General features: G+C 53.0%; 9 protein-coding genes across 9 annotated transcripts; 6 read left to right on the plus strand and 3 right to left on the minus strand.

Moving 5' to 3' along the window:
* The first annotated feature begins 1,253 nt into the window (after window positions 1–1,253).
* On the plus strand, window positions 1,254–2,419 carry EI97DRAFT_504874 (arylamine N-acetyltransferase 1). The gene is made up of 2 exons (XM_033802855.1): window positions 1,254–1,671; window positions 1,768–2,419. Exons 1-2 carry the CDS (start codon window positions 1,292–1,294, stop codon window positions 2,318–2,320), a joined length of 933 nt encoding a protein of 310 aa, XP_033649124.1. The 5' UTR covers window positions 1,254–1,291; the 3' UTR covers window positions 2,321–2,419.
* Window positions 2,397–3,030, minus strand: EI97DRAFT_263362 (uncharacterized protein). Its single transcript, XM_033794236.1, has 5 exons — window positions 2,891–3,030; window positions 2,747–2,839; window positions 2,693–2,696; window positions 2,548–2,642; window positions 2,397–2,493 (listed from the first exon to the last, which is right to left on the minus strand). The coding sequence occupies exons 1-5, from the start codon at window positions 2,936–2,938 to the stop codon at window positions 2,473–2,475; spliced, it is 261 nt and encodes an 86-aa protein (XP_033649125.1). The 5' UTR covers window positions 2,939–3,030; the 3' UTR covers window positions 2,397–2,472.
* Window positions 3,031–3,543: 513 nt separating this feature from the next.
* EI97DRAFT_446491 (uncharacterized protein) lies at window positions 3,544–6,954 on the plus strand (the record flags this gene model as incomplete). The annotated part of the gene is made up of 5 exons (XM_033800032.1): window positions 3,544–3,974; window positions 4,028–4,107; window positions 4,180–4,227; window positions 4,323–5,389; window positions 5,443–6,954. The coding sequence occupies 5 exons, from the start codon at window positions 3,544–3,546 to the stop codon at window positions 6,952–6,954; spliced, it is 3,138 nt and encodes a 1,045-aa protein (XP_033649126.1).
* A 1,021-nt stretch (window positions 6,955–7,975) lies between these two features.
* EI97DRAFT_387535 (xylosidase : arab-like proteininofuranosidase) lies at window positions 7,976–10,511 on the plus strand (the record flags this gene model as incomplete). Its single annotated transcript, XM_033796126.1, has 10 exons — window positions 7,976–8,222; window positions 8,492–8,658; window positions 8,712–8,854; window positions 8,909–8,996; window positions 9,052–9,118; window positions 9,162–9,275; window positions 9,327–9,375; window positions 9,426–9,608; window positions 9,674–9,983; window positions 10,038–10,511. The coding sequence occupies 10 exons, from the start codon at window positions 7,976–7,978 to the stop codon at window positions 10,509–10,511; spliced, it is 1,842 nt and encodes a 613-aa protein (XP_033649127.1).
* Window positions 10,512–11,129: 618 nt separating this feature from the next.
* On the plus strand, window positions 11,130–13,322 carry EI97DRAFT_437700 (cytochrome P450 monooxygenase-like protein). Its single transcript, XM_033799393.1, has 3 exons — window positions 11,130–11,850; window positions 12,038–13,119; window positions 13,171–13,322. Exons 1-3 carry the CDS (start codon window positions 11,423–11,425, stop codon window positions 13,224–13,226), a joined length of 1,566 nt encoding a protein of 521 aa, XP_033649128.1. The 5' UTR covers window positions 11,130–11,422; the 3' UTR covers window positions 13,227–13,322.
* Window positions 13,323–16,139: 2,817 nt separating this feature from the next.
* On the minus strand, window positions 16,140–16,840 carry EI97DRAFT_263739 (uncharacterized protein). The gene has a single exon (XM_033794237.1). It carries the CDS (start codon window positions 16,627–16,629, stop codon window positions 16,180–16,182), a length of 450 nt encoding a protein of 149 aa, XP_033649129.1. The 5' UTR covers window positions 16,630–16,840; the 3' UTR covers window positions 16,140–16,179.
* Window positions 16,841–18,455: 1,615 nt separating this feature from the next.
* Window positions 18,456–19,360, plus strand: EI97DRAFT_387518 (uncharacterized protein; the record flags this gene model as incomplete). Its single annotated transcript, XM_033796125.1, has 6 exons — window positions 18,456–18,633; window positions 18,683–18,749; window positions 18,798–18,943; window positions 19,010–19,094; window positions 19,143–19,195; window positions 19,245–19,360. 6 exons carry the CDS (start codon window positions 18,456–18,458, stop codon window positions 19,358–19,360), a joined length of 645 nt encoding a protein of 214 aa, XP_033649130.1.
* Window positions 19,280–20,470, plus strand: EI97DRAFT_263824 (uncharacterized protein). Its single transcript, XM_033794238.1, has one exon. The coding sequence runs from the start codon at window positions 19,471–19,473 to the stop codon at window positions 20,272–20,274; it is 804 nt and encodes a 267-aa protein (XP_033649131.1). The 5' UTR covers window positions 19,280–19,470; the 3' UTR covers window positions 20,275–20,470.
* An 836-nt stretch (window positions 20,471–21,306) lies between these two features.
* EI97DRAFT_471087 (5'-nucleotidase-like protein) lies at window positions 21,307–23,764 on the minus strand. Its single transcript, XM_033801814.1, has 5 exons — window positions 23,394–23,764; window positions 23,287–23,342; window positions 22,613–23,231; window positions 22,271–22,558; window positions 21,307–22,209 (listed from the first exon to the last, which is right to left on the minus strand). The coding sequence occupies exons 1-5, from the start codon at window positions 23,659–23,661 to the stop codon at window positions 21,482–21,484; spliced, it is 1,959 nt and encodes a 652-aa protein (XP_033649132.1). The 5' UTR covers window positions 23,662–23,764; the 3' UTR covers window positions 21,307–21,481.
* Between the last annotated feature and the right edge of the window lie 10 nt (window positions 23,765–23,774).

Below are 23,774 nucleotides of genomic sequence, written 5' to 3' on the forward strand. Positions count from 1 at the left end.
GATTCTCCGGTGTCCTGTAAAAGCTCCTCTCGTCAAACTCATCATCCCTCCTTGACCGTCCTTTCGAGCTGGTATCGTATGTATCAAGGCTGACGGGGCTATCTGGCCTTTGCACTCCGGCCTGTGCTCCTTGTAGACTACGTTTCTTCCTTGTAGGTCCATTGTGTGTCATTTGCAGAATAGCCGCGGTGTGCATCAGAAGCTGCGTATCAATCGTGCGCATGCGCATTTCCAGTTCGAGCAATTCCTTTGTGAGTTCGTCCACCTTTTGATTGCTGATGGCCAGCTCCTCCTCCTCTGACCCTTTCGAGGGGCCCTGAACCGCATTGCTGCCCCGACTGCTCAGACCCCTCTTATGCCCCATATCCCTCTTCGAGCTGAGACGATTGAGCGAGCGTGCTGCATCTCGAATCTTCGTTTCCGACTCTAGCTTCTTTTTCAGTGGGCCAAGGCGAGCATCGAGTGCCCTTTGCTCCTGCTTCAGCGCCTCCACCTCCTCAATAGAAAGGACCTCAAAGTGCTGGCTATCCCCTATAGCCGTCTCGACCAGCAGATGCGCCGCGACTGGGTCACTCAAGGCTTCCATACGCCGTATGCGGCCTTCGCGCGCCATTTCTGAGCCTTTGTCTTCACCGGAGTCCGCCCCTCGCTCTATGAAGACATCCGGAGGAGGTATAAACACGCTGCCGCCGAAGCGTGGGGTGTTCTGGTAAACCATGGGGTACAACCCGGGGGATGCGCCGCCTATGCCAGAAGGATAATTCGACGTGGGCGATGGATAATCGTACAATGCTCGTGGACTTCGAGCGTCGGCGTAGGGATATTGGGTTCGCAGGCCGTTGGCCGCCATCTTGGAAAAGGAGTGTCGGGAATGAGTGTAACGGAGCTGAAAAGCGAGGCGCAGTGAGAGAACAGGTACGGACGCGCGTTCGGGGACAGAGCGAGAAGCAAGCCCCCGAGTCTACCGGCTGGAAGACATGGCGTCGTATTGAAGGAAAAGGAGAACGATGGGAAACCGAATAGGGCGCGATGCAGTGAAAGTTTCGTTTCTTTTGGCGGCGACCAACGTTTCGACCATGTCCCAGTTCCACGAAACCGTCAGGGGCGGGCTGTCGGGGAAGAGCGCGCGTAGCCACATTAGGGGAAGCGCGAATTAACCCTGGGCACTTACTAAACTAGTCACGTGCCAGGAACTGTCAGCATCAATTATGCATGGTCATCTTTGACCCCTCCTCTTGGGACAAAGACACAGAGTCAGCAGAGTCAGCAAACAGATTCACTGCAAGGGAAAATGTCATCCAGCCCTCAAAGAGCAACATACACCAGGGAGCAGATTGAGGCGTATTTCAACCGCATAAAGCTACCAGAACAGCACCGAAAATATGACATTGCAGGACTGACCAATGAGGAGGCATTGGAGTACCTCTCCCTCCTTCAGAGATATCAGCTTGCTTATGTGCCGTTCGAAAACCTCACGTTGCACTATTCGTTCCATCGTCAGATATCTATCCATCCCGAGGATCTCTTCAAGAAGATTGTCGGTGACAATAATGGACGAGGCGGTTACTGCATGGAGAACAATACGCTCTTTGGCACCGTTTTGCATACCTTGGGATTCACAATCTTCAGCGTTGGGGCCCGTGTTTATGATACTGGCAACTGGATTGGATGGTAAGCGCGTCTCGGCCATTCCCGCCGTCCAAGTTATGATAATCACCCTGCGACGTACCCCTCACCCAATCGCTGCGCTGACAAGTACCGTCTCAGGAGCCATATGGCGAACATTGTGACGATTGGTCGTGACAGATATCATGTTGATGTCGGCTTTGGTGGAAATGGCCCCGTCGTCCCAATGAAGCTCAACAAGGATGGGCTTGTGCAACCGCACATCAACCCGGCATCTGCACGCCTCCAGTGGCGCAACATTCCCGGCAACAGTGACCCAGACCAGAGACTCTGGGTGTACGAAGTTCGTATAAATGATGAAAGCGACTTCCAGATGATGTACTGCTTCACCGAGCTCGAGTTCCTGCCTTGCGATTATGCCGTCATGAACTACTTTACCAGTACCAGCCAACGAAGTTTCTTCACGAGGGTGATAGTGGCAGAGAGGAAGGTATTGGATGATGAGGGCAATATCATTGGCCAGCTCATAATGAATAATGGCGATATCAAGTGGAGAATCAATGGGAAGAAAACAAAGGAGATCATATTCGAGACCGAAGAGGACCGGCTGAAGCATCTTGAGGAGCATTTCGGAATCGTCTTCTCACCAGTAGAGAGAGAGCATATTAAGGGGCTACCGTCGCGGTTGAGCTGAGGTGTGGAAGCGAGGCAGCATTGAGCGCTCTGTTCATGTTTCGTATATACATATTGGATATCGTCATGCAAACACCTCAGACAAGAGGGTGACCATTTTGGGACGAATATGGTGATCTGAAAGATGAAATTCATATTGGTTGGCGACTCCATCTAGTAGAACCTCTTCTCGACCTATAAACCTGTCAGTTGGTGACGCTTTTGCACCATCCTCTGGGGATTCCTTACCCTCCATGGGTTGTTGACTTCGAACCCTGGCGGCGCCTCCGGCCTATCTGTCTGTCCTCGTACAAAGCCCGTCAATCTCCTATCGCGTTCCAACACTGAGCCTATGTTTAGTATATAGGCATGAGGTCATCGTGGGAGTTCCTACTTTGCTGCAAGACGGTTAGCTGGAGCTCCCCTGCGCAAACGACAGGCCACTCACTTGATCCCAAGCGTCGATACCGCGTCTCGCCCTCTTTCCTCCGTTTTGGATTTCCCTAAGTTTGCTGACAGAGGCAGCGCTGAATGCGAACATCTGGGTCCGATGTTAGCGGCGTCGGTGCACACAATTGGGGGCTCTGCGTACACCAAGCATAATCCCATAAGGGATCAAGGCTTCGAAAGGCACACCCATGGTTGCGAGAGTCGCCCAAGGCGGTGCGTGGTGGATGAAATGGTGGGAGCTGTTGCAGTGCGGTTGAGGGATGAGCGTGAAGCTAGTTCCGTGGAGAGAAGCCACGGGCTTGGCGCCCACCCTCACCTTCACTCATGCTAGGGGGGCACCTGTCGAGAGAGCCAAAACTCATCCACCACGCGCTCTAAACACAATAAGACCACATTTCTAAGTGTCGCCCACTCTCTCTCCGTCCGCCAAGTCGCGAATACGCCTCCTTTCCGCCGTAGCTACGAAGAAGTCCACCTTGCGCCCGCCTCCAGCACCCATCCGCTCGCCGTGTTGGGACAACGCGACCTAGGACCGCCCGCATCAAACCCAAACCTCTAACGCATTCTAGAGGGTCCGATATAAGCTGAAACACGGTTCTCTTAGGACCCTCCACGCTCTGCGAGCTTTACGGACGCGCTTTAAGCACAAGCTCGGGCTCTACTCACCCTACTTCATGACTACACCGTCGCGGTACCCGTCGTTTGCACGGCTAATACAATAGACACTGTATACTCACTAAAGAAGTTACGCTGGCTTCTCTGGTGTACAAGCTGGCGAGTGCCGTCTCCTTCGGGATGCCGGAGCCTGTCCGGTTCATGGGTCAAGCTCCTACCAACGCCAGTGAGGATGAGAACGACATAGATGGGGAGTACGAAGAAGACGATATGACGTATGATCAAGTAGGTCAGGCGAGCAACCGGGACGAGGGACCGAACGACGCGGAAGACTCAGATCTGGACGCTGAGGGCGAAGAAATTGATGATGAGGAGGATCATGTTGGCGCTGTAAAGGTGCCAGAAGGAACAGACGCACTGTCCGAGGAAGACGAGGAGAACGATGTCGACGATCTAAGCGCAGTGGACACTGCTTCAGATGCCAAGACCAGTGAGGCCGGAGAATCGGTAGATGGCAGTTCCGAGTCGTCTGAGGCGGAGAATGACTGGCAGGGCGAGAGCGAAGATGGCGAGGATTCCGGAGAAGAGCATGAAAGCTCGAATGATTGCACGTAAGTAGCGTCGGTGGATGTTTTCCTGAGAAGTGAGATTGATACAGTGACAGGTTTTGCGGCAATGACGAAGAAAATGATCCGAGCGAGGAATTCGAAGAGTATCTTACCTGCAGAGACTGCGGAGATCATGGTGCGTGGAACAGTATTTGTCGTGTTTTGGGCTTGCATATTTTCGGATCGCTGACATGGTTATGTTCCGTAGCTCATCGGCAATGCGCCCGAAACGCTAATACGCTTAGCTCCGACGAAGGTACGCCGGGTTTCAACCTTATTTGAACGCATCTACTCCCCCTGGGATTTAGAAACTCCCATCTCAGTCCGAAGTTCTTGCTGACCCTTTTCAAGATGCTCAAGACTGGCGGTGCCTGGCGTGCCTACAGAACGCCAAGCTCAGTGGAGCCCAGGACTCTGAAGTATCCCCATCGGGAAGTAGAGTATCAACGGTCCCTAAACTGGCTCGAGATCTGCTGCCCTCTCAGCGTGGCGCAGGTCCTGCCAGTCACTCTATGTTCAACCATCTAATTCTCCCTGACGACCCTCTAGACGGGTCGCGTTCTTTACGGAAACGGAAGTCTTCGCTGGATGACGAGGAACATTCAGTGAGGCAGACCAGGAAGAAGCGGCGATCATCTGAATTTTCCAGGTCGGAGGCAGGCGCTGCCTCGCTTAGGAATGCCACGGGCACTGATAATGACACTGACGGTGAAGGCATCCACCCTTCCGCTTCAGAACACGGGTCCCTGCGCCTTCGTTCGACACGCTCACGCCAAACGCAGCCCAAGCGGACTGATAAACGGCCATTGGTCTGGATCGAGGAGGAGTCGGGGCTTGGGCCGCTCAGTTTGGTGGTCGTCTTTCACCTCAATAACGAGAAGGTGCAGAAGATCGTTACTGCCAAGCCTAAGAAAAAGATAGTCGATCCGCGCCTGGAAGCGCGACGCGAGAGGGACAGAGAGCGCCGTGACAGAAACAGGAGGGCTACTCAGCAGCAGCCAGCGTCGCCAGAGTTCTCGCACTATCCTTCCATCCAAACGTATCCCGTTGCGCCGTTCTACGGCTTTGTGGAGAAGGAAATGGATGAGAGCAAAAACAAGCCCTACGGTGGCATACTGTCTGAGGCCGAGGCCGACACATCGAAAACTTATCCTACACAAGCTGACAGGAAGCGGTTTGAGGACGCGCGTCTCAAGGCAGAAGAGGACTGGAAGCAGAAACAGGCTCGCGAGGAGCCACAGCCAAAAGCTTCGAAATCGGTACCCAGCAAAATCAAGTGCATCAACTTCGGAGGTTGGGAGATTGATACCTGGCATGCTGCACCATATCCTGAGGAATACAGCAAGAACCGGATTCTGTACATTTGTGAATTCTGTCTCAAGTACATGGCCTCTGATTATGTGGCTTGGCGACATAAGGTAAGAGTGAATCCTTTCACGTGATAAGAAGATCAGGCTCATAGCTCGAACAGCTCAAGTGTCCCGCCAAGCATCCTCCGGGAGACGAAATATACCGCGATGGAAAATACTCGTTCTTCGAAGTCGACGGCCGGAAGAATCCGGTGTATTGCCAGAATCTCTGCCTTCTTGCTAAGTTATTCCTCGGTTCCAAAACCCTCTACTACGACGTGGAACCTTTCCTCTTCTACGTCATGACCGAGAACGACAGCTATGGCTGTCACTTCGTGGGCTATTTCTCCAAGGAAAAGCGTTCGAGTTCGATGAACAACGTTTCCTGCATCCTTGTGCTCCCCATCCACATGCGCAAAGGGTACGGACAGTATCTGATCGAATTTTCCTACCTTCTTACCCGCAAAGAGAAGAAGACGGGGAGTCCTGAGAAGCCACTAAGCGATATGGGTTTGGTTAGCTATCGCAAATATTGGAGACTAGTCTTATGCGAAGAACTGCTCCATCAGAAAGGACCCATCAGTATCGCGGCGATATCGGAGAGGACGGGAATGACGCCCGATGACATTGTCTCCGCACTAGAAGGGTTGCGCGCATTGGTCCGGGATCCTGTAACGAAGACGTACGCTCTTCGTCTGGACTACGCCTACTTCAGACAGTACATCGAGAAATGCAACGCGAACAACAACCCAAAGATCAAACCCGAATGCCTGGTCTGGACACCCTATGTGCAGGGACGCCTGGGGCAGTACGAGGACGGTCCAGCGATGCATACGGTGCAGCAGCGAGACGAGCCTCTTGAAGAGGCGAAACCTGCTATGGAGGAAGAGACTCGGCAACTGAAACTTGCTGAAGGCAAAAATGGCGTGTCCAAAGAAACTCTCAACAACAGTAAATCGGCTGTCAAAGCGGCCGATGAACAGAATTCATCCGCCGTGGTCGGCAAACCATTTGGAAATGGGGAATCGCCAGCACCTTCCACTCCCTTGGCGAACGGCTCGACATCCACTGCAGGGGAGTCCGAGCCTGGAGTCACTGCTATACCACCTACGAGATACGAAATCTTCCCACCGGTACCAGGATTGCCGTCAGCGAAGCGTAGGCCAGGTCGTCCCTTTGGTTCTCGCCGCCGGACCAGTACACCCAACCGTTCTCGCCAGAGGCCACTGTCGATCACCACCGCACCCGTTCCAAGAATGCAACTTTCGCCCAACAAGAACGGAAATGGTGCGGTGTCTCCTTCGGTAAACGCTTCCACCACCGCTGGCATCAACCTTAGGCGCACGAGGAGTCAACTTGGGAAGAGCGTGATCAACGGCATCAACGGTGACGATAGCGGTGATGGCGGAGCAGTAAAGCCAATGAATGGTATTGTCACGAGGCGTACGAGGAGTTATACTGGCAGCCCACGGGACGTGGTTGGCTTCAAGGGAAAGGGCGGTGCCATTCAGGGCGGACAGAGTGCCGTGGATGATGAAGCCGGCAGCGATCTAGACGCAGATGGTGAGCTAGACGATATCGATGCGGAAGGAGAAGAGGATGACATGGCGGATGTAATGATGGCCAACGCGTGAGGCGTACCTAAGCCCAGTTCCACCTGCGCAGATGTCCAATCTCTGGTGTCAGCTCGCCGAGTCCTGATTTCTGTTTGGGTACTTAGAGGGTACGCTGTTTCGACTTGGGACTTGCCTGTTTGTAGAGATAACTCGGGTGTGGAATTCAATAACACACGAACGGATAATGCGCTTTCTGCGCTTTGTATCATTTGTTGCTGTTTTCTTACAGACCCTACGCCGTTCTTGGATGTTCGAGAAGCGGAAGGCTACTGTCGGCTTGGACGGATTTTTGTCCGAGTTCGATGTCGATCATTGAGCCTCCTACCTCTCGCCGACATGATGAAGATTAATCAGGATTCACAGAGCAATGCTGACAAGCTAGGCACCGCACACCCCGCATTTGCTTCAACAGAACGTGGGTGCATTCCTCGTCGCAATCAGTGCTACTGATACTCTTTCCACTGGCAGATTGCAGAAAATCCACAGCGTCGACGAGGCCTTCCTTGCGGCCTCGCTTTTCAACACCCAGCATTCACCAGAAACACACTGAAAGGGCTTCGTGGCCGCCCGAGCTCATCGTCTCCCATCCGTTCCGTTCATCCCGATCTCAATATACCTCCCCATTACGGCCGTGCCCACTCAATTAATATAATTCCCCCAACACAGGCTGTGGGGCTAATGTGCGTTTTCGAAAGAAATGCAAGCGTATGTGTTTTACCCGGTACTACTCCAGATCCTCTGGAACATGGAAGAAGCGTTCCTCGGGAATGCCATTACTACAGGAAGCCCAACCCCGGTAACGACAAGAAGATCTAATCTATGTCGCGGCTGATTTCTACTTAGGGATGCGCGGCCCCTCTATATGTAGCCAGCCGCTTTATACGCAGTATAGGCGGATACGTTACTCAATTGAGGTTTGAGAATAATATATGATATACCTTAAAAGAGATAAATCGAGCTCTGTGCGAAAGAGTCCCGTCCCACGCTTGTGAATCCAGGCACTGGGCCAAATCTTCATTACCACTCCTCAGCGGTAGCTATGGCACCAGCTTCAAGTGTCGTTTCACGGATTCTCCTAGCGCTGTCGCTGTTCTCGGGATCTGGATGGGGGCAAGACCATGACTTGGACAACCTCTTCAATCCCATTCTTCCCGGGGCGCATCCGGACCCCAGTTGTATCCATGTCCCGAAGGAAAAGACGTACTTTTGTGCGTCGAGCAGTTTCAATATTTTCCCGGGGATTCCGATTCATGCGAGCAAGGATTTGAAGAGTTGGAAGTTGGTGGGTGAGTTCAAGATTTCCTTTCCGGAAACATGTTGTGCAGCAGCGTAATGGGTTTGCAATGATGTTGTGCACGAGGCCGCATAGGACCTCGAGCATTCCGAAATCCTTTTGCTGAACTACCTGCCCAATTTCTCCTTCACATTTTGAGTCAGCATAATTCATCACAATCTTCTCCTTCTTCAAGACATACTGTTCTCTACCAATCTTCTCTCCTTTGCTTTGTCCCATGCAAAGCCCCCGGTTCAAAGACTTTTTTTCTGATAATTGCAGGCCATGTCCTCAACCGTCCCAGCCAACTCCCCGAACTCGCCGAATCCGTCGGCTCCACAAGCGGTATCTGGGCTCCTACGCTTCGATACCACGGGGGCACGTACTATCTGGTGACCACCATGGTGCATGACAAACGACCAGAGCTGGATCCGTCGAGATGGGATAACGTATGTATTCCGTATCTTAGTTTCCGGGGTTCTTGACTAACAGGCAAGTGAAGATCATATTTGAGACAGACAACATATGGGATGAGTCTACTTGGTCGGACCCAGTGCATTTCCCGTTCCAAGGATATGATCCTAGCCCGTGGTGGGACGACAATGAGGAATCCCATATTGTGGCTGCGCATGCATGGCGCGTTGAGTATGTCTATAGCGCCGTTCGAGCAGTAGATTTTGGTATAGCTGACAAACTTAGTCCTGGCATCCATATGGCCAAGGTCGACCTGAAGACTGGAAAAGTGAAGAGCGATTGGAAGAAGATATGGAATGGCACGGGTGGCTTGGTGAGATGATTATATACGTGTTCGTTTGCATAGATTCTCTGACCTTGATCTGCAGGCGCCTGAAGGACCCCGTATCTACAAGAAGGATGGATACTACTATTTGATGATTGCGGAGGGCAAGTGTCGTTGTAATGACTTTCGCTTTTGATAGCTGATGATGTATAGGCGGCACCGGCAAGGAACATAAGGAGACTATGGCTCGATCGAGAAATCTCTACGGCCCATATGACCCGAATCCGGCGAACCCCGTCTTGACGAATGCGAATACCGGGCTTTACTGTAAGAGATCATGCCCAACAGCGTATTGTTCTATCTAACGTGTAACGGCAGTGCAGGCGGTCGGGCACGCCGACTTATTTCAAGATGTAGATGGTTACTGGTACGTACAACTCCATCGATTCTTTTAGTATATCGGCACTGACAAAGTAGGTGGGCTGCTGCCCTCGCGGTCCGTTCTGGCCCGGAATATATCAACTGGCCAATGGGGCGTGAAACCGTTCTGACAAACGTAACGTGGGACCGTGGAGCCTGGCCTGTATTCAACAGTCCAATTCACGGTGAAATTCCCGGGTTGGAGTTGCCCGAAGTAGAAGGAACTATTCCTGGAGACGGGTATGTCATACACATGCTCCCAACCTTCATTCATCTGAATGATCATACTGATATACTGTATCCAGCCAAGCTGCTGGCGGTGAAGACGTTCTACTTGACTTCCCGCCCGGCTCGAAGCTACCACCGCACTTCGTATACTGGCGGCCCCCTGTAAAGAGCAACTATGTCATTTCGCCGAAGGGTCACGAAAACTGGCTACAGCTCAAGCCATCCAAGCTGAACTTAACCGGCATTGATGGCAACTCAAACGGACCAGGGGGAATTACTTTCGTTGGCAGGAGACAAGCCCACTCTTGGGCCCACTTCCAATTCGATTTGGATTTCCGGCCGAAGAACGAAGGGGAAGAAGCAGGCATCGCGCTCTTCCTAAGCCAGGTACATCCGCTTTCTACTCACCCGCATTCACGTCCTAACATCCCTTTTTCACAGAACCACCACGCCCGCCTAGGCGTCACCCTCCTCCCCCAAGCAAACAGCACAACTCTCGTCCCCCATTTCACCTTCCGCGCCGAATCCCACGTTCCCGTCCCTCCCCCCTTCACCCAACCCATCCCCACCGACTGGCTCAACGACACCATCACCCTCGAACTCCGCGCCGTCGACCAAACCGTCTACCGCTTCTCCGCCGGACCCTCAGGCCGCCGTCCCTGGGTCATCCCACTAGTCGACGTCCCAGCGGAAACCATCAGTTGGGGATTCACAGGGGCGTTGATGGGGGCGTACGCGACGACGAATGGAGGAAATGGGAGCACGCCGGCGTATCTCAAGAGGTGGGATTACATGGCTGTGACGCAGCTGAGGGATTGCTGGAATGAGACACTGTACAACTGTCGCAATGGAGGGTGTTCTTGTTTTCCACTGCCGGGCGAGGGGGAGCCGGCGCAGCCTGTTAGACTGGTGTGAGCTGGATGGGATGGTGAGCAGGCGGGAGTGGGGAGGGAAAAAGTTCATACTACAAATTGTGAATTGAATTGCTCGGTATACGTAAACATTCTGTGTACAACCCTGCAAGGACAGCGTGAGCTCCGTACCCTTACACATATATAATCGTTCCCTAGTTATTTGTAGCTCTTGCTAAAAGATCAGGCCACATATATATAGCGCGCGTCGATTATTCAATAACGACACCCCTTGTATCTAACTATGCAGAGTTCAATTAGGTAACGGCCTGATTCCCTTACGAACAAATAGGCCCTCATTTATAATTCGATCACATTACATCTACAACAATCAGGCTACAACAGATCCATTTCATCCAACCAAACTTGAAAATACTTTCTTCTCCAATCATTTCACCACTAATACAACGCCTGGGCACTTAATTCAAATCAAAAAAAAGTCAAAAAACCGTGGACACAGTAAGACTCGAACCAGGGCCCTCTCGAGGGCAAAAAGGTCGAGCAGCCGAATCATTGCTATACAGCATGACTCCAGCCTTGTAAGCTACTAGACCTTTTTCGTTCCTTGTGTACGGGCAATGAAGATTTTAATAATTACACCTTATAAAGAAAGAATTGGAGTTGTAGTTTTATACATACAGACTCGGTCTGCAAAGAGCGGCGGCCACCCTTTATCGATAAGCCGAAAGCCCGACCTCGGCCATTGACGGATAGATGCGCCCGCACTCGAGAAACTGTGACTCCTCTCATTCCCCTCACAAATGGTTGCGCTTGTTTTCTGAACATCACGCCGTGGGCGGAGTGCACCCGAGTATAATTGGTACGGGGACTTTACCAACTCAATCCTTCCTGGAACAGCCGCAATCCACCAACTACAACCAACCCTACTCTACCAACCAACTCTCTAATCTCGGAATGACCACAACTACCCCATCCTCACTGCTCTCCCTCCTCCCATCCACCTTGCACCTCTCCCATCTCCACACCCTCATCGCCCTATCCCTACTCCTCCTCTCCCTCATCTACATCCTCGTCTCCCGCCCCGCTCGCGCTCCTCCTTCGCCATCATCTACCTCGCACCTCACCATCTCGCACATCCCACCAGCCCACCCCCTCGCCCCATACACCTCCCTCTGGATCTCCACCATCCGCTTCCGAGGCCGCGAGAATCGGACGCTGAAGGAGGCACATGATCGATTGGGACCCGTGGTGCGCTTGGGCCCGAAGGAGGTGAGTGTGAATTGTGTGCGGGGCGGGATTAGGGAGGTGTACGGGGGTGGGTTTGAGAAGGGGGATTGGCTGGAGGGATATAACTGGTATGCTTTCTTTGGGAATTATGGGGGGTAAGTTGGCATGTTCTTTTTTTCCCCCTTTTTTTCTGGAGGAGGGCTGTGACGACGATTTCGTCGGCTCAAGGTGAGGCTAGGATTGCAGACGGTGGTGAGAAGGGTGCCGTGTAGTGGGCCTGCAGCCTACCCTAGGGGATTCTGATTCAAAAACGGGACCAAATGCTGATTCCGGAACTCACAGAGTCCCCAACATGTTCTCCACGCCGGACAACAAGACGCACTCACGTCGCAAACGCATGATCAGCAACATCTACAGCAAGTCCGTCGTCACCACCTCTCCCTACCTAAAAGCTCAAATCTCCACCATCCTCTACAACCGCTTCCTGCCCTACCTCTCTGCCACCTTCTCTGGGGACCGCAATCCCAGTGATGCAAAACAAGAGCCAGGCGTCCTGAACATCTCTCCACTCCTCTATGCAACGACCATGGACATCGTCACGGGCTACATCTTCGGCCTATCATCAAGCTCAAACCTCATCGACAACCCCGACGAGCTGTCCCGGTTCCTCAGCTTGTATAACTCGCGCCGCTCCTACAACTTTTGGCCGCAGGAGTATCCACGGCTGACAACTGCACTGCGCAAGTGGTTTCGTTACCGATTATCTCCGCAATGGGTAGACGACGCGAACGATGAAATCGAGAAGTGGACCGAAGCCATGTGCGATGGTGCGGCGAGGGTGCTCGAGCAGTCAGACATCAAGCCCGAGGATGTGCCAGTAGTGTATCAACAGCTATCCACAGCGCTGGCTAAGGAGGCAAAGAAGAGCGGACTTGACAATCTCGAGAGGAAGTACGAACTCGCGTCCGAAGTGCTGGACCATCTAGCAGCAGGTTTTGACACGTCGGGTATAACTCTGACCTACGTAATTCATGAGCTCTCGAGGAATCCAGAGATCCAAGAGAAGTTGCGAGCGGAATTGCTCACGTTATCACCCCCACTGGTCCCGTCTTCTACACCGAGCCTACCAGATGCAAAGGCCGTTGACTCTCTACCCCTTTTGCATGCCGTAATCTGGGAAACGTTGCGTCTACACTCCGCGATACCGGGTCCGCAGCCGCGCTTTACCCCTCCACAAGGCTGTCGTCTGGGTCCTGATGACAAGAGCTACTATGTTCCGGGCGGTGTGCGAGTGAGTGCAAGCGCCGGACTACTCCATCTGAACGAGGATGTGTATGAGCGGGCTTCCGAGTGGAGACCGCAGCGGTGGCTGGAAGACGTTCCAGATGAGAAGAGGAAAGATATGGAGAGTCGATGGTTCTGGGCCTTTGGGAGGTGAGTGATGCGGCTGAATATGATCTGAGACGTATGACTGACTGGTGGACAGTGGCGGCAGAATGTGTGTTGGCAGCCACCTTGCGATTTACCGTAAGTGCTGCCCCTCCTCTTGACGTTTGTGTCTCCGGTGAAAGGGATATTTTCGTCAAAGGTGTCCTCGTTCTGCTGTGCTGATACACTGCCGTAGAAATGAAGTACATCGTGGCCGCCCTGTACTCCACCTACTCCACAACCATCGTGGACGACGCCGGCATCGAACAGATGGACGCATACACTGCACCTCCGCACAGTGATAAGCTTTTGATCAAGCTACAATATGCATAGTCCGGATAAAACTGGCGCATAAGTGAAGTACATATCAGCAGATATCTGCACCATTTGTGCGATATAAACCCGCAATTGGATAGGAATATGCCGTCCGCATCCAGTCTGTATAACAGATAGGCAGAACTGAGCGGTACCGGAGTCGGGAAGTCACCATCGGCGAAGGTTGCACCAATGTGGGACCGCTGCCAAAGCCAGGTTGGGCTCGCCCAGGCCATGTATGCGGCGCAGGATGCCCCATTAAGACTTGGTAAACATATGGGATCATCAACAAGTCGTCTCTCAAGGTTGACAGTTGTGAGAAGGGTCAGTGTTGAGAGGGTTCGCGAGTCTCATATGCGGCGTCTTTTCAGGACTCGAGCCTGCTGTTGTGACCCATCATAACATGGCACAAGTGCCGTTGAGGTACGCCCCGCCTTTGCCAATGTCCACGACATATCGCTTTGTGTGTGTTTCATGGGTCCGATAGGCGACCCACCGTTGGGTGCATGGAGCATGCTACCTGCGCGACTCGAGCCCTCTCCACCTCATTGCGCCATATGGGAGATGTGACTGGCAAGAGCATTGTTCAGCACGCGTGCCGTCCGCAACGTGGTGCCACTACACGTACATGTGCCGCAGTTGGCTTGCGTTCTGGCTCACACAGCATGCGCAAGTCAGCGAGCCCCCTGCTTTGGTCGCTCTTTCCGGAGTTTGGTACAGCCCACGAGTGAACACGGAGAAGTGCCGGGTAGATAAAAGCGCGGGTGTTTTTGTATTGCCCTTCATCAGCCAGTGAAGGCTACTGACGCGTGTATGTCATGAGAAGAGTATCGATGGCGCAAATTATGGGGCCAGGAAGAGTCGACGTTAGTGCCAAGCCATTTCTGCGTGATACCGGGATAGGAGCCAAATCTGCAATCAATTATGAAGTAGCCAGGTCCTGCACTTTCTCCAGCTTCAAAACCCTCAAGGGGACAGAGAAGTTTTGGTAAGCATTGTGGGGCGGTGAATGAATCGCATTTCCAGGTGCGAACGCCTTCTCGGTGGGATTCAAGTATGTAGCTGGAAGTGATATAGTGGAAATGACCCCGTTGACGAGAGAAGACCTTGTGTGGTCTGTCCCTGTCTTTGACCATATGAGATTCGGACGTCACTGCCATCTCAGATGAAAAGCTGTAGTGATGTGATCAGATGTCAAAGTTACGCCAGTGAAGCAAGCCAACTGATGTTGGTATGCACACGGAGCGTCTCGTAGGCGTCCTAGGCGGGGGGTTGAGTCGGGTCACCGCCGCACGTTCGCGATACACAAACGAAAAAAACATGATAGTCAAGGAGAGTTCAAATTGTGGTCTGAGTCAGGCTGCATCGTTTCTTGCGGTCTTCTGGTTGTCAAAGATGGAACGGAGTAATTGTACAAAATGATTTCGGTCGGAGATCTGAGGACATGGCTCAAGTCAGTGAAGACGACTCGTCTGTAGTGAGCCCACCTGACATGGAGCAACGACGTGTAAGGTCCTCTCTGCCGGAGTGAGACGCGGTAGATTGTTATGATTGAGGCTTGAAAGAGTCCAATACTTAAGTGTACCTGGAAGCCTGCTGATAGACCTCAGAGTAGTCGATAGCATGGCCATACGACGGCTAGATTGCGGATTAAGCGTGCAGGGTGGCTTCTTCAATATTGATTGATGCGATATTAAACGGCAAAAAGGCCGGCGGTTTCGTCAGCCAAGGACATGCGGAGCTGATGAAAAATGTGCCGTGAATTGCAGCAACTCTGTGGCGCATGTACATTCGCTCGTGGCGGCCAGAGATAGATAGTCGCTGTACTGGGGGTTGTTGGTGCTGCCAATAAGTAGAGGTACCCTCCTCAGCAGCCCTACACGCTTTCACTGTTCCGAGATTGACGTTACAGAGAGGGTCGAATCAAGTCCAGACGAAGGCGAAGCTGCCATTCGATTTTGAAATGCGGCGGAGAAGCATTCCAGCGGTGAGGAGAAGGCAGGTTCTGTGGGAGTTCGAGATACGTCGGGTCGCTAAGGCCTGCCTCACGATGCTGGAGAGTGCCCAGGGCCCGAGCTCACGCATTGAGGAGCGTACGGAGCGTATCTTTGATTAAACGATATGGAGACATGTTGGGCGGCGCCTGGCCGTGCGGACACCAGATTTGATGATGTTCTTCTGCCCGCAGGAATGGGGGGCGGAAGGCTGAGAGTACGTAAGGGGAAAGGAGGTTGCACAAGAACGGGTTACGGAACCGCCATTCCCAGCACCGTGTCTGCGCCGCACAGGCGCCTGTCGCACGCAGATTGCCGTGGAAGGTTGGCAAGAGACAGGCTGGTTGAGCTTGAGGAGTTAGAGAACCTGGGACCGCAACGGTGCTAAGGACAGGGCTGGGTATATTGGAATGGGAGCTGGCAGCGACTCAGACGGCTGTCTAGTCCGCAAGCGTCGGCGCTGGGACGCGGGCCGGGAGTAGACTTGATGGTTTAGACGACGGCACGAATAGGGGGAGCGGGTGGTCACGGTTGTGGTGTAACCTCGTAGAATTTCTCTCAAGGTGGTGGTGTTGTGGGAGGGAGCCATATGGAGGAGAGAGTTGTGCTGGCCAGTCCCGCGGCGCCGACATCCCGGAGGCTTGGCGCGGTACCATCTCTGAGTGATCGCTCCCAGCCACCGCGATCCAACGGCGATCGTTCACCGTTTCCCCATGCGTCTGCGCTCATAGCCCTCACAGCCCTGTCTCAATCCGCCATATCATCCGCCTTTCCAACAACCCCTCCACTCTCCGCTGTCTCCGCCGGCGGATCTTCCTTGCACATTCTGCCGCCAGCGCCGCCCCACGCTACCCGGTCGATCTTCGAGAAAAAGAGAAGGACTGGCGAGCAACGACGGACAGCTACACCGTGATTATGTCCCAATAATTGCATCTCCACCGCATGCTGTATCCCCGGCGGATCAGGGTCGAAGAGAATGCGTTGAACCGGGTCCTCGATCTCGCTGTCGAGCCTGCCTCTGCTGTGTGACGCGAATATGCAGTGTTGATTCCAAGCTTGTCGATGCACACCAGATGCCAGCAAACCCCTAGCGCCCACGCCGTCTGTCACCGTGGATACACCCACATTCGAATTCCGCCTTTGAGCAATGAGCGCTGTTCCCGGACGTTGCCGGACAATGTGCATACCAGCGGCCATGTGCGTGGACGTGTTCCGTACGACCTTGTCCGCTGTGAGCTCTCAGACGGACCAGTCGCCACCGAGCCAAATGTGTCCTGTGACTCGAGCCTACGGATCAGAGGAACCTGAGCCTGTAACAGCGAGCGCTGTGCGGAGACCATTTTTCAGAGATATTGGGCCTCAACGGCGACTTTATATACATGCCTTTCAGGTAAAGTAGTTTCAAAGGCTAAATTCCGAACGCTCTTTGGATCTTTCGCTGGCGACCCGGGTCCCCCGTTCGACGCCCTGGCCGCCGTTCATCCCACCCCTCAAACCTGGGAATGTCGTTAGCTGGTGCACAACAGAGGGACCTTTCCTCATGGCCCATGTACTGCCGCGGTCGATTCCGCATATGCAGTCAAAAGTCATTCATTGCCGCCATGGGTCCCCTCGCAGACCTAGATGTGACAGACCGTAGATTGTCCCGTTCTACAGAGTGCTTCAAAACATGCCTTGGCTGTTAGGAGCCGTCTGCGCCGTGTGGGAGTCGACCATATAGAGCCTCCTTTGGCACTCTGTTTCAGGCCCTTTTTGGTCACTCCTCCCGTCCAAGCCCTGCGTTCCCCGCTCCGCCGTGCAGCCCTCCCATCCCAGATATGCATCAGCGGTCAATGCTGCCTTCCTTGCCTGAGTGTGCTCCATCCATGCTGAGCGCGTTCTGTGTAATTGTTTGACCGAATACCTTGGCAAAAAGGAAGACGGACACTGAGGAATACGGCCGCAGTTATTTTACCTTGAGGTCGATAAAGGGCTATTATTGTATATTCGACTGGCCAAGTGCTGCAAGCTGGTAAGAGTGGGAGATTGTTGTCGGCCACTTACACCATCCCTGGTTACTACCATCTACCGTCTCTCGTTCAATCGTATCGACTTGGCAGGAAAGAGCAGTTGACTTGCGCGATTTCACTCGAGTGGGCTGAGAACAAGCGAGATCTTCCGAACGTCTTCGAAATCATTCTTGGAAACTCGAGTTTAGAGCATCTTCAGCATATCTACCAACGATAAGCACTACCACCAGTGTCGACCTCGGCCAACTCGTCTCCATACCCCTTCTTTCTCCGTTCCAAACCCGCACAGACACGAATATACGCATCACCTCGCACTTCGACTGCTCCAGACCTGACCACGATTGCTTGCAGCCGCAAAGACTTACTCGACTAATCGAGGACCCGCTTGAAGGCCCATACACCTCGTACTGTAAGAGCTGATTGGAAGTACTCGAAGATCTTTACGGGGAATCGTGTTGGCTGTCTGGATCAGTTGCATTCCTCCGGTCGATGCGATCGCTATCCTCGCAACTACGAGTTCGGCACCCGTGGAATTGTGGTGGTTTCAAGAAGTCCTCGGCCGTCCAGAATTGTTCACATGGGATCTTTGGCTGTGACCTTTTTTCTTGATTCTTGCACGCGTCGAACGGCCTCGGAACGGAACCGCCGTTGCCGGTCTACCTCATTCGCAAGACCTCCTTCCTAGCACGGTCATCACGATAACGGACTTCTGACTTTGATTCGGTCAAAGAATTTATCCTTGGGGTCTTTAACCCCTTTACGCTCGCTACCTGCACGAAAGATATTCCCTGGCGTAGCCTCGATGAACTTGTTGTCGGGCTGACCCTGTCACACTCCGTCCACATCGTCCAGAATATACGTCATTCGAGACGCCGCACCTTCAAATCATTGGTCTGCTTTGAATGTCTGGGCCTCTTGATCTCTGTTCCTGTAGAATCAAGAGTTAGAATGGAAGCCAGGGCACCGTTGCAATATCCTTTTCCTGGCATGATCGGAAGCCATCCTGGTCAGCCGATGCACGCATATTCGAACCTGGAGAGGTACGAAAGAAGCCTTCCGCCAGACCCACGCTCCAATCCGGCATTCAAACGAGAAGAAACGACTAATTTTGAGCTCATCAGCGGAGACATCATATTGAGCGTCCGCCAACAGCCAAAAGAAGCACTGCAGGCAGCGGACGGGAAGGAAAAAGGTAAAACTACTGTCAGTCATTCCCGTTTTTCAGCATTGACACATTGAAGGACGTAAGCCCGTCGATCCTCCGCCGGTTGTTCAGCTCAAAGTTCGACATAGTGCAGACCCAGCTGAGTGGGTGGGCTCCCAGAGAGATCATTGGCGTCACTCTAACACGGGCAGACTCTACATGCAAAGCCCTTACCTGTTTATGTGCACGACCCTCTACAAACCGGATGTCAACGAGCCTCTAGCGAAGAATGGGAGCAACGTTCTGCTTGGTTGTTTAGCCTCGTCGCTTCACCGCCTCAAGGATGTTGATAACCAAGGTAACTACCTTAACTGGGGGGGTGTGTGCTGCCTTATCAAGTAACTCTTCGCTAAGACTTACGTAGACACAGCCTTTTTTATCTGGGGTGACATATCGGTGAAGATAGCGGGCGAATTTCGTTTGCATTTCAGCCTTTTCAATTTGCACAAGTGCGCACAGCCTGCCTCCTCGAAAACCACTCAACTGACACCTGGCAGGGATACCAACGAGGTGCAATACCTAGGAAGTATCACTTCCGACAAGTTTAGAGGTACACCCCTTTGCAATCCTTATCTTCATTTGAGCTAAGACGTGCTCAGTCGTGCCACCGAGGGATTGGAAAGGGATGCAAGAGTCCACTTACCTCTCTCGTGCTTTCTCGGACCAGGGCTGTCGGTTAAGGTTGCGGAAGGAGCCCAAGGGGGGCGGAATGTAGGTATCGCAGACAGCGTAAAGACCTACCACTAAATACCAACCAGAGGCAACAAACGGAAAAACCCGTACGATGATGAGTACCGCTCGTCGAACTTCCTGCTTCATACGAGCATGCAACCGGACCCGAACCCGTACCTGGGCATGATGCCACTCCCGCATAAGAGACGGCGGAGCTCCGAGACTGGACATAATGCTGCATACGTGGAGACCTTGGGGTTGGCTGGCACTCCGATTCCCGGGGGTTATTCAGCTTCACAATATGCCCTCTATCAACCCAGCACCTCAAATGCCTTTGCTTCACCAGGCCAATACTCCAGTTACAGACAGGCCAACGCAGATCCAGCGCAAGTCTATCAGCCCAGGTTCGGCTCAGGCCAAATCAGAAACGATTTCGGCCCGGCATTAGACACTGCATCCAGTCCGACGTCGAGTGCAATGCCAGGGTTTCGGTACACGCATACTCCGCTTCAATCAGGTAGTCGAGCTTATACGTCGTTCCCGCCCTTTTCGGACAGCACCCCACCACAGGGCGGCGCAACTGCACCGTCTCCCTATCGCGCCAGGCCGAATGTAAGCCTAGATCAAGCGACATTGTCAGCAGGCCCCTCCAGCGCATCAGAACCTAGATCAATGGCACACCATATCCTGGAACGGCATGTGCAGCCACTGGGAACTTCACAGCAGCCCCACGCATCAATATTAGGGGCAACCGCTGAGCTCAGTTATCCTTCCTCCATTCCTCGGACAGACACACTGGCCGATCCGCTCGGGCTTTCCTTGCATCAGCTTCCTGAACAAAACGCATTACCCGCACAATACCAGTCTCAAGCGCGGATGGCTTCTGAGAGTGCGGTTTATTCGGGTTCGATGGAAACCGGACCCAGCTCGGCTTGGGCTCTGCAAAATCAGGGGTGAATCAAAGATTTGCCCTATAATATCGTTGCGGTGGACTCAATACCAATCCCATCGATCAACACAGACGACAGGCTCTGCTAAACCCGCTAATGAGCTGGGTTCGTGGAGACTTGTTTGAACAACATCAACATCAACAACATCAACATCAACAACATCAACATCATCATCATAACAGGTAAACGACCGGTGTTAAGAGGTAATGGACCCGGTTAATGGATTTTGGGAAAGGAAAAACTTGGCGGTCTCATTGTCGTTGAAAGCTTCATGGATCTGCTCAGCGTTGGCAGATCTGATCATGTATTAGTGGAAACTCGTTCCGTCTGTTCGCAGACATCATGGCTGGCATGGATTTGCATTGTTTGACGGAGCGAAAGGGCGGTTGATAGCGGTGGATGACGACTACCTCGGTAGACTTGGACACTGAGTTAGGATATGACTTACTTCAGAGTCCACCATTACTATGTTCCTACAGTAGTACTTGCGGTTCGCAGCAGTTCACGTGTGTCCGAATTCACAAGCCTGCCATGTCGTTGGCAGGCCGCGTTCGGCGTTTTCACGGGATCGTTGAATCACTATTGCGAGATATACCGCCCCTCCTCCTCAAACCTTCAGCGCCAGGCAGTACAAACCTCGAAAGTCCAAACAACGTTTACACCTCGGACATGGAATTCCATACAGGACGCTTATCCCTTTAGAGAATCGTATACTGTTTCTAGTTAGCGTGGTCGATCACCCGCTGGCGAATTTCCCTTTCAGTGATGAGGTGCGAGTCAGTGAGATACAGCCGGTACCACCGGAGGAGGTGCCAGTGGCGGTGCCAGTGGCGCTGCTGGTGACACGCAGGTGGTGGTAGTCATGTGATAATGTTTGCGTACCTTATCAGGAGGTTGTTTTGTGGTGTGGTGTTTAGAGGAATTTTGTGCGTCTGCGAGGGAATCTCGGGAAAGTAGGTTTCTTCGCTTGAAAGGAATTAACTATGTGAACCGATGTACAGGATAACGGTTTAGACGGAAATGGGAAGCAAAAATGGGGATGGCATCCAAGTCGATTTCTATTCAGAGAGTGGTAATTGGCGAATTTGTTGATACGAGTATCTTTTTAGTACCACACTCTCTGTCTATCTTCTCGAGTTAATCTGGAGTTTATATCCCAGAGCGACCGCTCACCCATGTCCAGCCTCCAACACGCAGCGCAAAACCCATCACCCCTACGTCTCACCCGCCTTAACCTCCCTGATCCTCCCCTCCAACCGCGGCGCAATCGCCCTCGTCCAATTGACCTGCAACTCCTCACCCCCGAGCGCATCGCACAACCTCGGACTCCCCTTCAACCCCGCCAACCGCCACCATTTATTCATCACTCTCCTCAGCAAGTCGCACTCCCGTTCCGAGAACTTGATCGGCTGATTATCATCGTACTCCGCACCATCTTCTTCATCTTCGTTCTCGTCGAGGTAGGTTTCCGAATCGCGCGGACACGAGGCCGGGAGTTCCCACCTCGCCATATCACTACCATTGCTCTGGTCGCGATCGAGATGTGTGGCCGCCACAGGTGAGTTCCCCCCCGTCTTCGGCTCCAAGAACTCATGCGTCCTTTTCAAATTCCCCTGCATGCGACCGAACTTCCTGTCCATGCTTGGACCCCAGTACTTCCATTTGCCCAGCACCTTGAGCGACATGAAGTATTGCCGCAAAATGGTCGAGATGAGCACGCCGTTCTCCTCGGAGACGAGGACCTTTGCGGTGCCGCCTTCTTCCTCGATGAGGAGGGACGTGTAGCCGTCTTTGCCGCGGCCCATGTAGCCGCGCGTCGCGAGGACGTACTCTTTCTGGAGGTCAATGGGGGCGCCGTCGATGTGGGCGGTGAGGATGCGGGAGTAAGGGGGGAGGGAGTAGTCGGTTGTGAAGGTTATGTTGGAAACTTGGGGGAAGCGGCCTTGCGATTTTGTTAGGTTTGTGTCTTCTATAGGAGGGAGGGAGTTTATGTGTCAACGTACCTTCTAATGCAGGATAGCTGGACACGCCGTTTTCTAGTGCGTCCCAGATGGCTTTACCGGTGACCTTGAGTACGACTACGGGATCTTCGAAGGGGAAGCAGTTGATGATGTCTTTCAAGCGTAATAGACCGGGAGGGTAAATCTGGTCGCCTCGTATCGTGCCGGCTGCCATGATACCGCAGTCGGCATCGTAGTAGTACCTCATGAGATCAGTGACGAAGTTGCCCATATTAGACTCCTTGGTGCGGACGGTGACGAAGCGGGCGTCGAGAGGCGCTGCTGTATAACCTGTAGGTCTTGTCAGTACCTGAAAGTGGCATTGCAAGGGTAGTTTGATCGTACCAACCGGCTTATTCAAATGCTCCCTCAACTTCGCCGTCAGCTTATCCACCAACACCACCGTATCCTTGTCTTCCGGTATACTGCTCACAACATCCCTCCTCGTGATTTTGAAATCCCACCCCTGACCATCCGGCTTCCTCCACGCCTCAATATGGCTTAACTGCTTGAAGTCCGTGCCCGATCTGAGAACGTGCGTCCCATTGATGAAGCTATGGCTATAATAATGGTCATGTCCACCGAGCACAATGTCAATCAGACCGCCGCCTGTCAATTCAGCCAGCTTGTTGTCATTCGGTTCTCTCTGATGAGTAACCGCTACGATGATCTCTGCGCCTTGCTCTTTCAGCCCCGGTATAAGCTCCTTCGCCGTTTTGGACGCTGACTGGTATATGATGTTCGGTGGGAGAGAATTGATCGTGTCGAGCCATTCGCGCTCAGCAAGGCCTATCACGCCAACCTTGATTCCGTTCGAAGAGGTGAGCATAACCGTCTTCTGGGCATTGCCCAGTGGGACGGAGTCGCCGAGGGCAGGATCTAGGACGTTGGCCAGGAGCCAGGGGAATCTGCATTGCGAGGTGAGGTGACGGAATTGCCTGACGCCGAAGTCGAGATCGTGGTTCTAGCATTGTGTAAGCTCTCAGATGGAGAGTTGGAGGCGGGGAAGGGGAACTTACCCCGACACAAGCAACATCAGTCCCTATACCATTGAGGACAGGAATCATATGACTACCTGCCAAACACATCAATAGCTTCCCCTAGACCATACCAAGCTTGCACATACCCTTCGTCACACTGCTCTCCAAGCTCGGATTAAACGCATCACCCGAGAAGAAGGTGAGCAGCCTCGGCTGCCCCTTGAACCGCTCATCATCCTTATAGTACTTCACCAGCGTCTGGAATCGTGCAATACCGCCTACCGGCTCTGCTGACGAGGCATCAATGTGGTAGACATCGTTGTAGTGGAGGAAGCGGAGGTCCGGCGGGGCTGAGGGGCCGTGCTCCGGTGTAATGATGGTTTGCTCTTCTGCTGTAGGAACGACTGCACCCATGATTCTACTTCAAAGGACAAGGTAAATGTGTATCTAGAAGTGCCCAGAAGCCTTCTTCTAGAAGCAGATGTTCCTATGTCTCTGTTACGGAGCTGGCGGTGAGTGCGGGCCTG

This window comes from Westerdykella ornata (genome assembly GCF_010094085.1).
Source record: "Westerdykella ornata strain CBS 379.55 unplaced genomic scaffold EI97scaffold_54, whole genome shotgun sequence".
NCBI classification, from domain to species: domain Eukaryota; kingdom Fungi; phylum Ascomycota; class Dothideomycetes; order Pleosporales; family Sporormiaceae; genus Westerdykella; species Westerdykella ornata.

Bases quoted from the DNA above. Each gene is read 5' to 3' on its own strand.
- EI97DRAFT_471087 (XM_033801814.1), bottom strand. From the start codon at position 23,661: ATGGGTGCAGTCGTTCCTACAGCAGAAGAGCAAACCATCATTACACCG. The intron at 23,343-23,393 runs GTATGTGCAAGC...TGTGTTTGGCAG, and splicing joins GGAGAGCAGTGTGACGAAGG to GTAGTCATATGATTCCTGTC. The intron at 22,559-22,612 runs GTACGATCAAAC...CAAGACCTACAG, and splicing joins GCATTTGAATAAGCCGGTTG to GTTATACAGCAGCGCCTCTC.
- EI97DRAFT_437700 (XM_033799393.1), top strand. From the start codon at position 11,423: ATGACCACAACTACCCCATCCTCACTGCTCTCCCTCCTCCCATCCACC. The intron at 11,851-12,037 runs GTAAGTTGGCAT...CGGAACTCACAG, and splicing joins TTCTTTGGGAATTATGGGGG to AGTCCCCAACATGTTCTCCA. The intron at 13,120-13,170 runs CCTTTGGGAGGT...ACGTATGACTGA, and splicing joins GGAGAGTCGATGGTTCTGGG to CTGGTGGACAGTGGCGGCAG.
- EI97DRAFT_263739 (XM_033794237.1), bottom strand. From the start codon at position 16,629: ATGGCCGCTGGTATGCACATTGTCCGGCAACGTCCGGGAACAGCGCTC.
- EI97DRAFT_263824 (XM_033794238.1), top strand. From the start codon at position 19,471: ATGCAACCGGACCCGAACCCGTACCTGGGCATGATGCCACTCCCGCAT.
- EI97DRAFT_263362 (XM_033794236.1), bottom strand. From the start codon at position 2,938: ATGGGTGTGCCTTTCGAAGCCTTGATCCCTTATGGGATTATGCTTGGT. The intron at 2,840-2,890 runs GTACGCAGAGCC...CATCGGACCCAG, and splicing joins CTTATGGGATTATGCTTGGT to ATGTTCGCATTCAGCGCTGC. The intron at 2,494-2,547 runs GTAAGGAATCCC...ACAGGTTTATAG, and splicing joins AAGTCAACAACCCATGGAGG to GTCGAGAAGAGGTTCTACTA.
- EI97DRAFT_504874 (XM_033802855.1), top strand. From the start codon at position 1,292: ATGTCATCCAGCCCTCAAAGAGCAACATACACCAGGGAGCAGATTGAG. The intron at 1,672-1,767 runs GTAAGCGCGTCT...GTACCGTCTCAG, and splicing joins ACTGGCAACTGGATTGGATG to GAGCCATATGGCGAACATTG.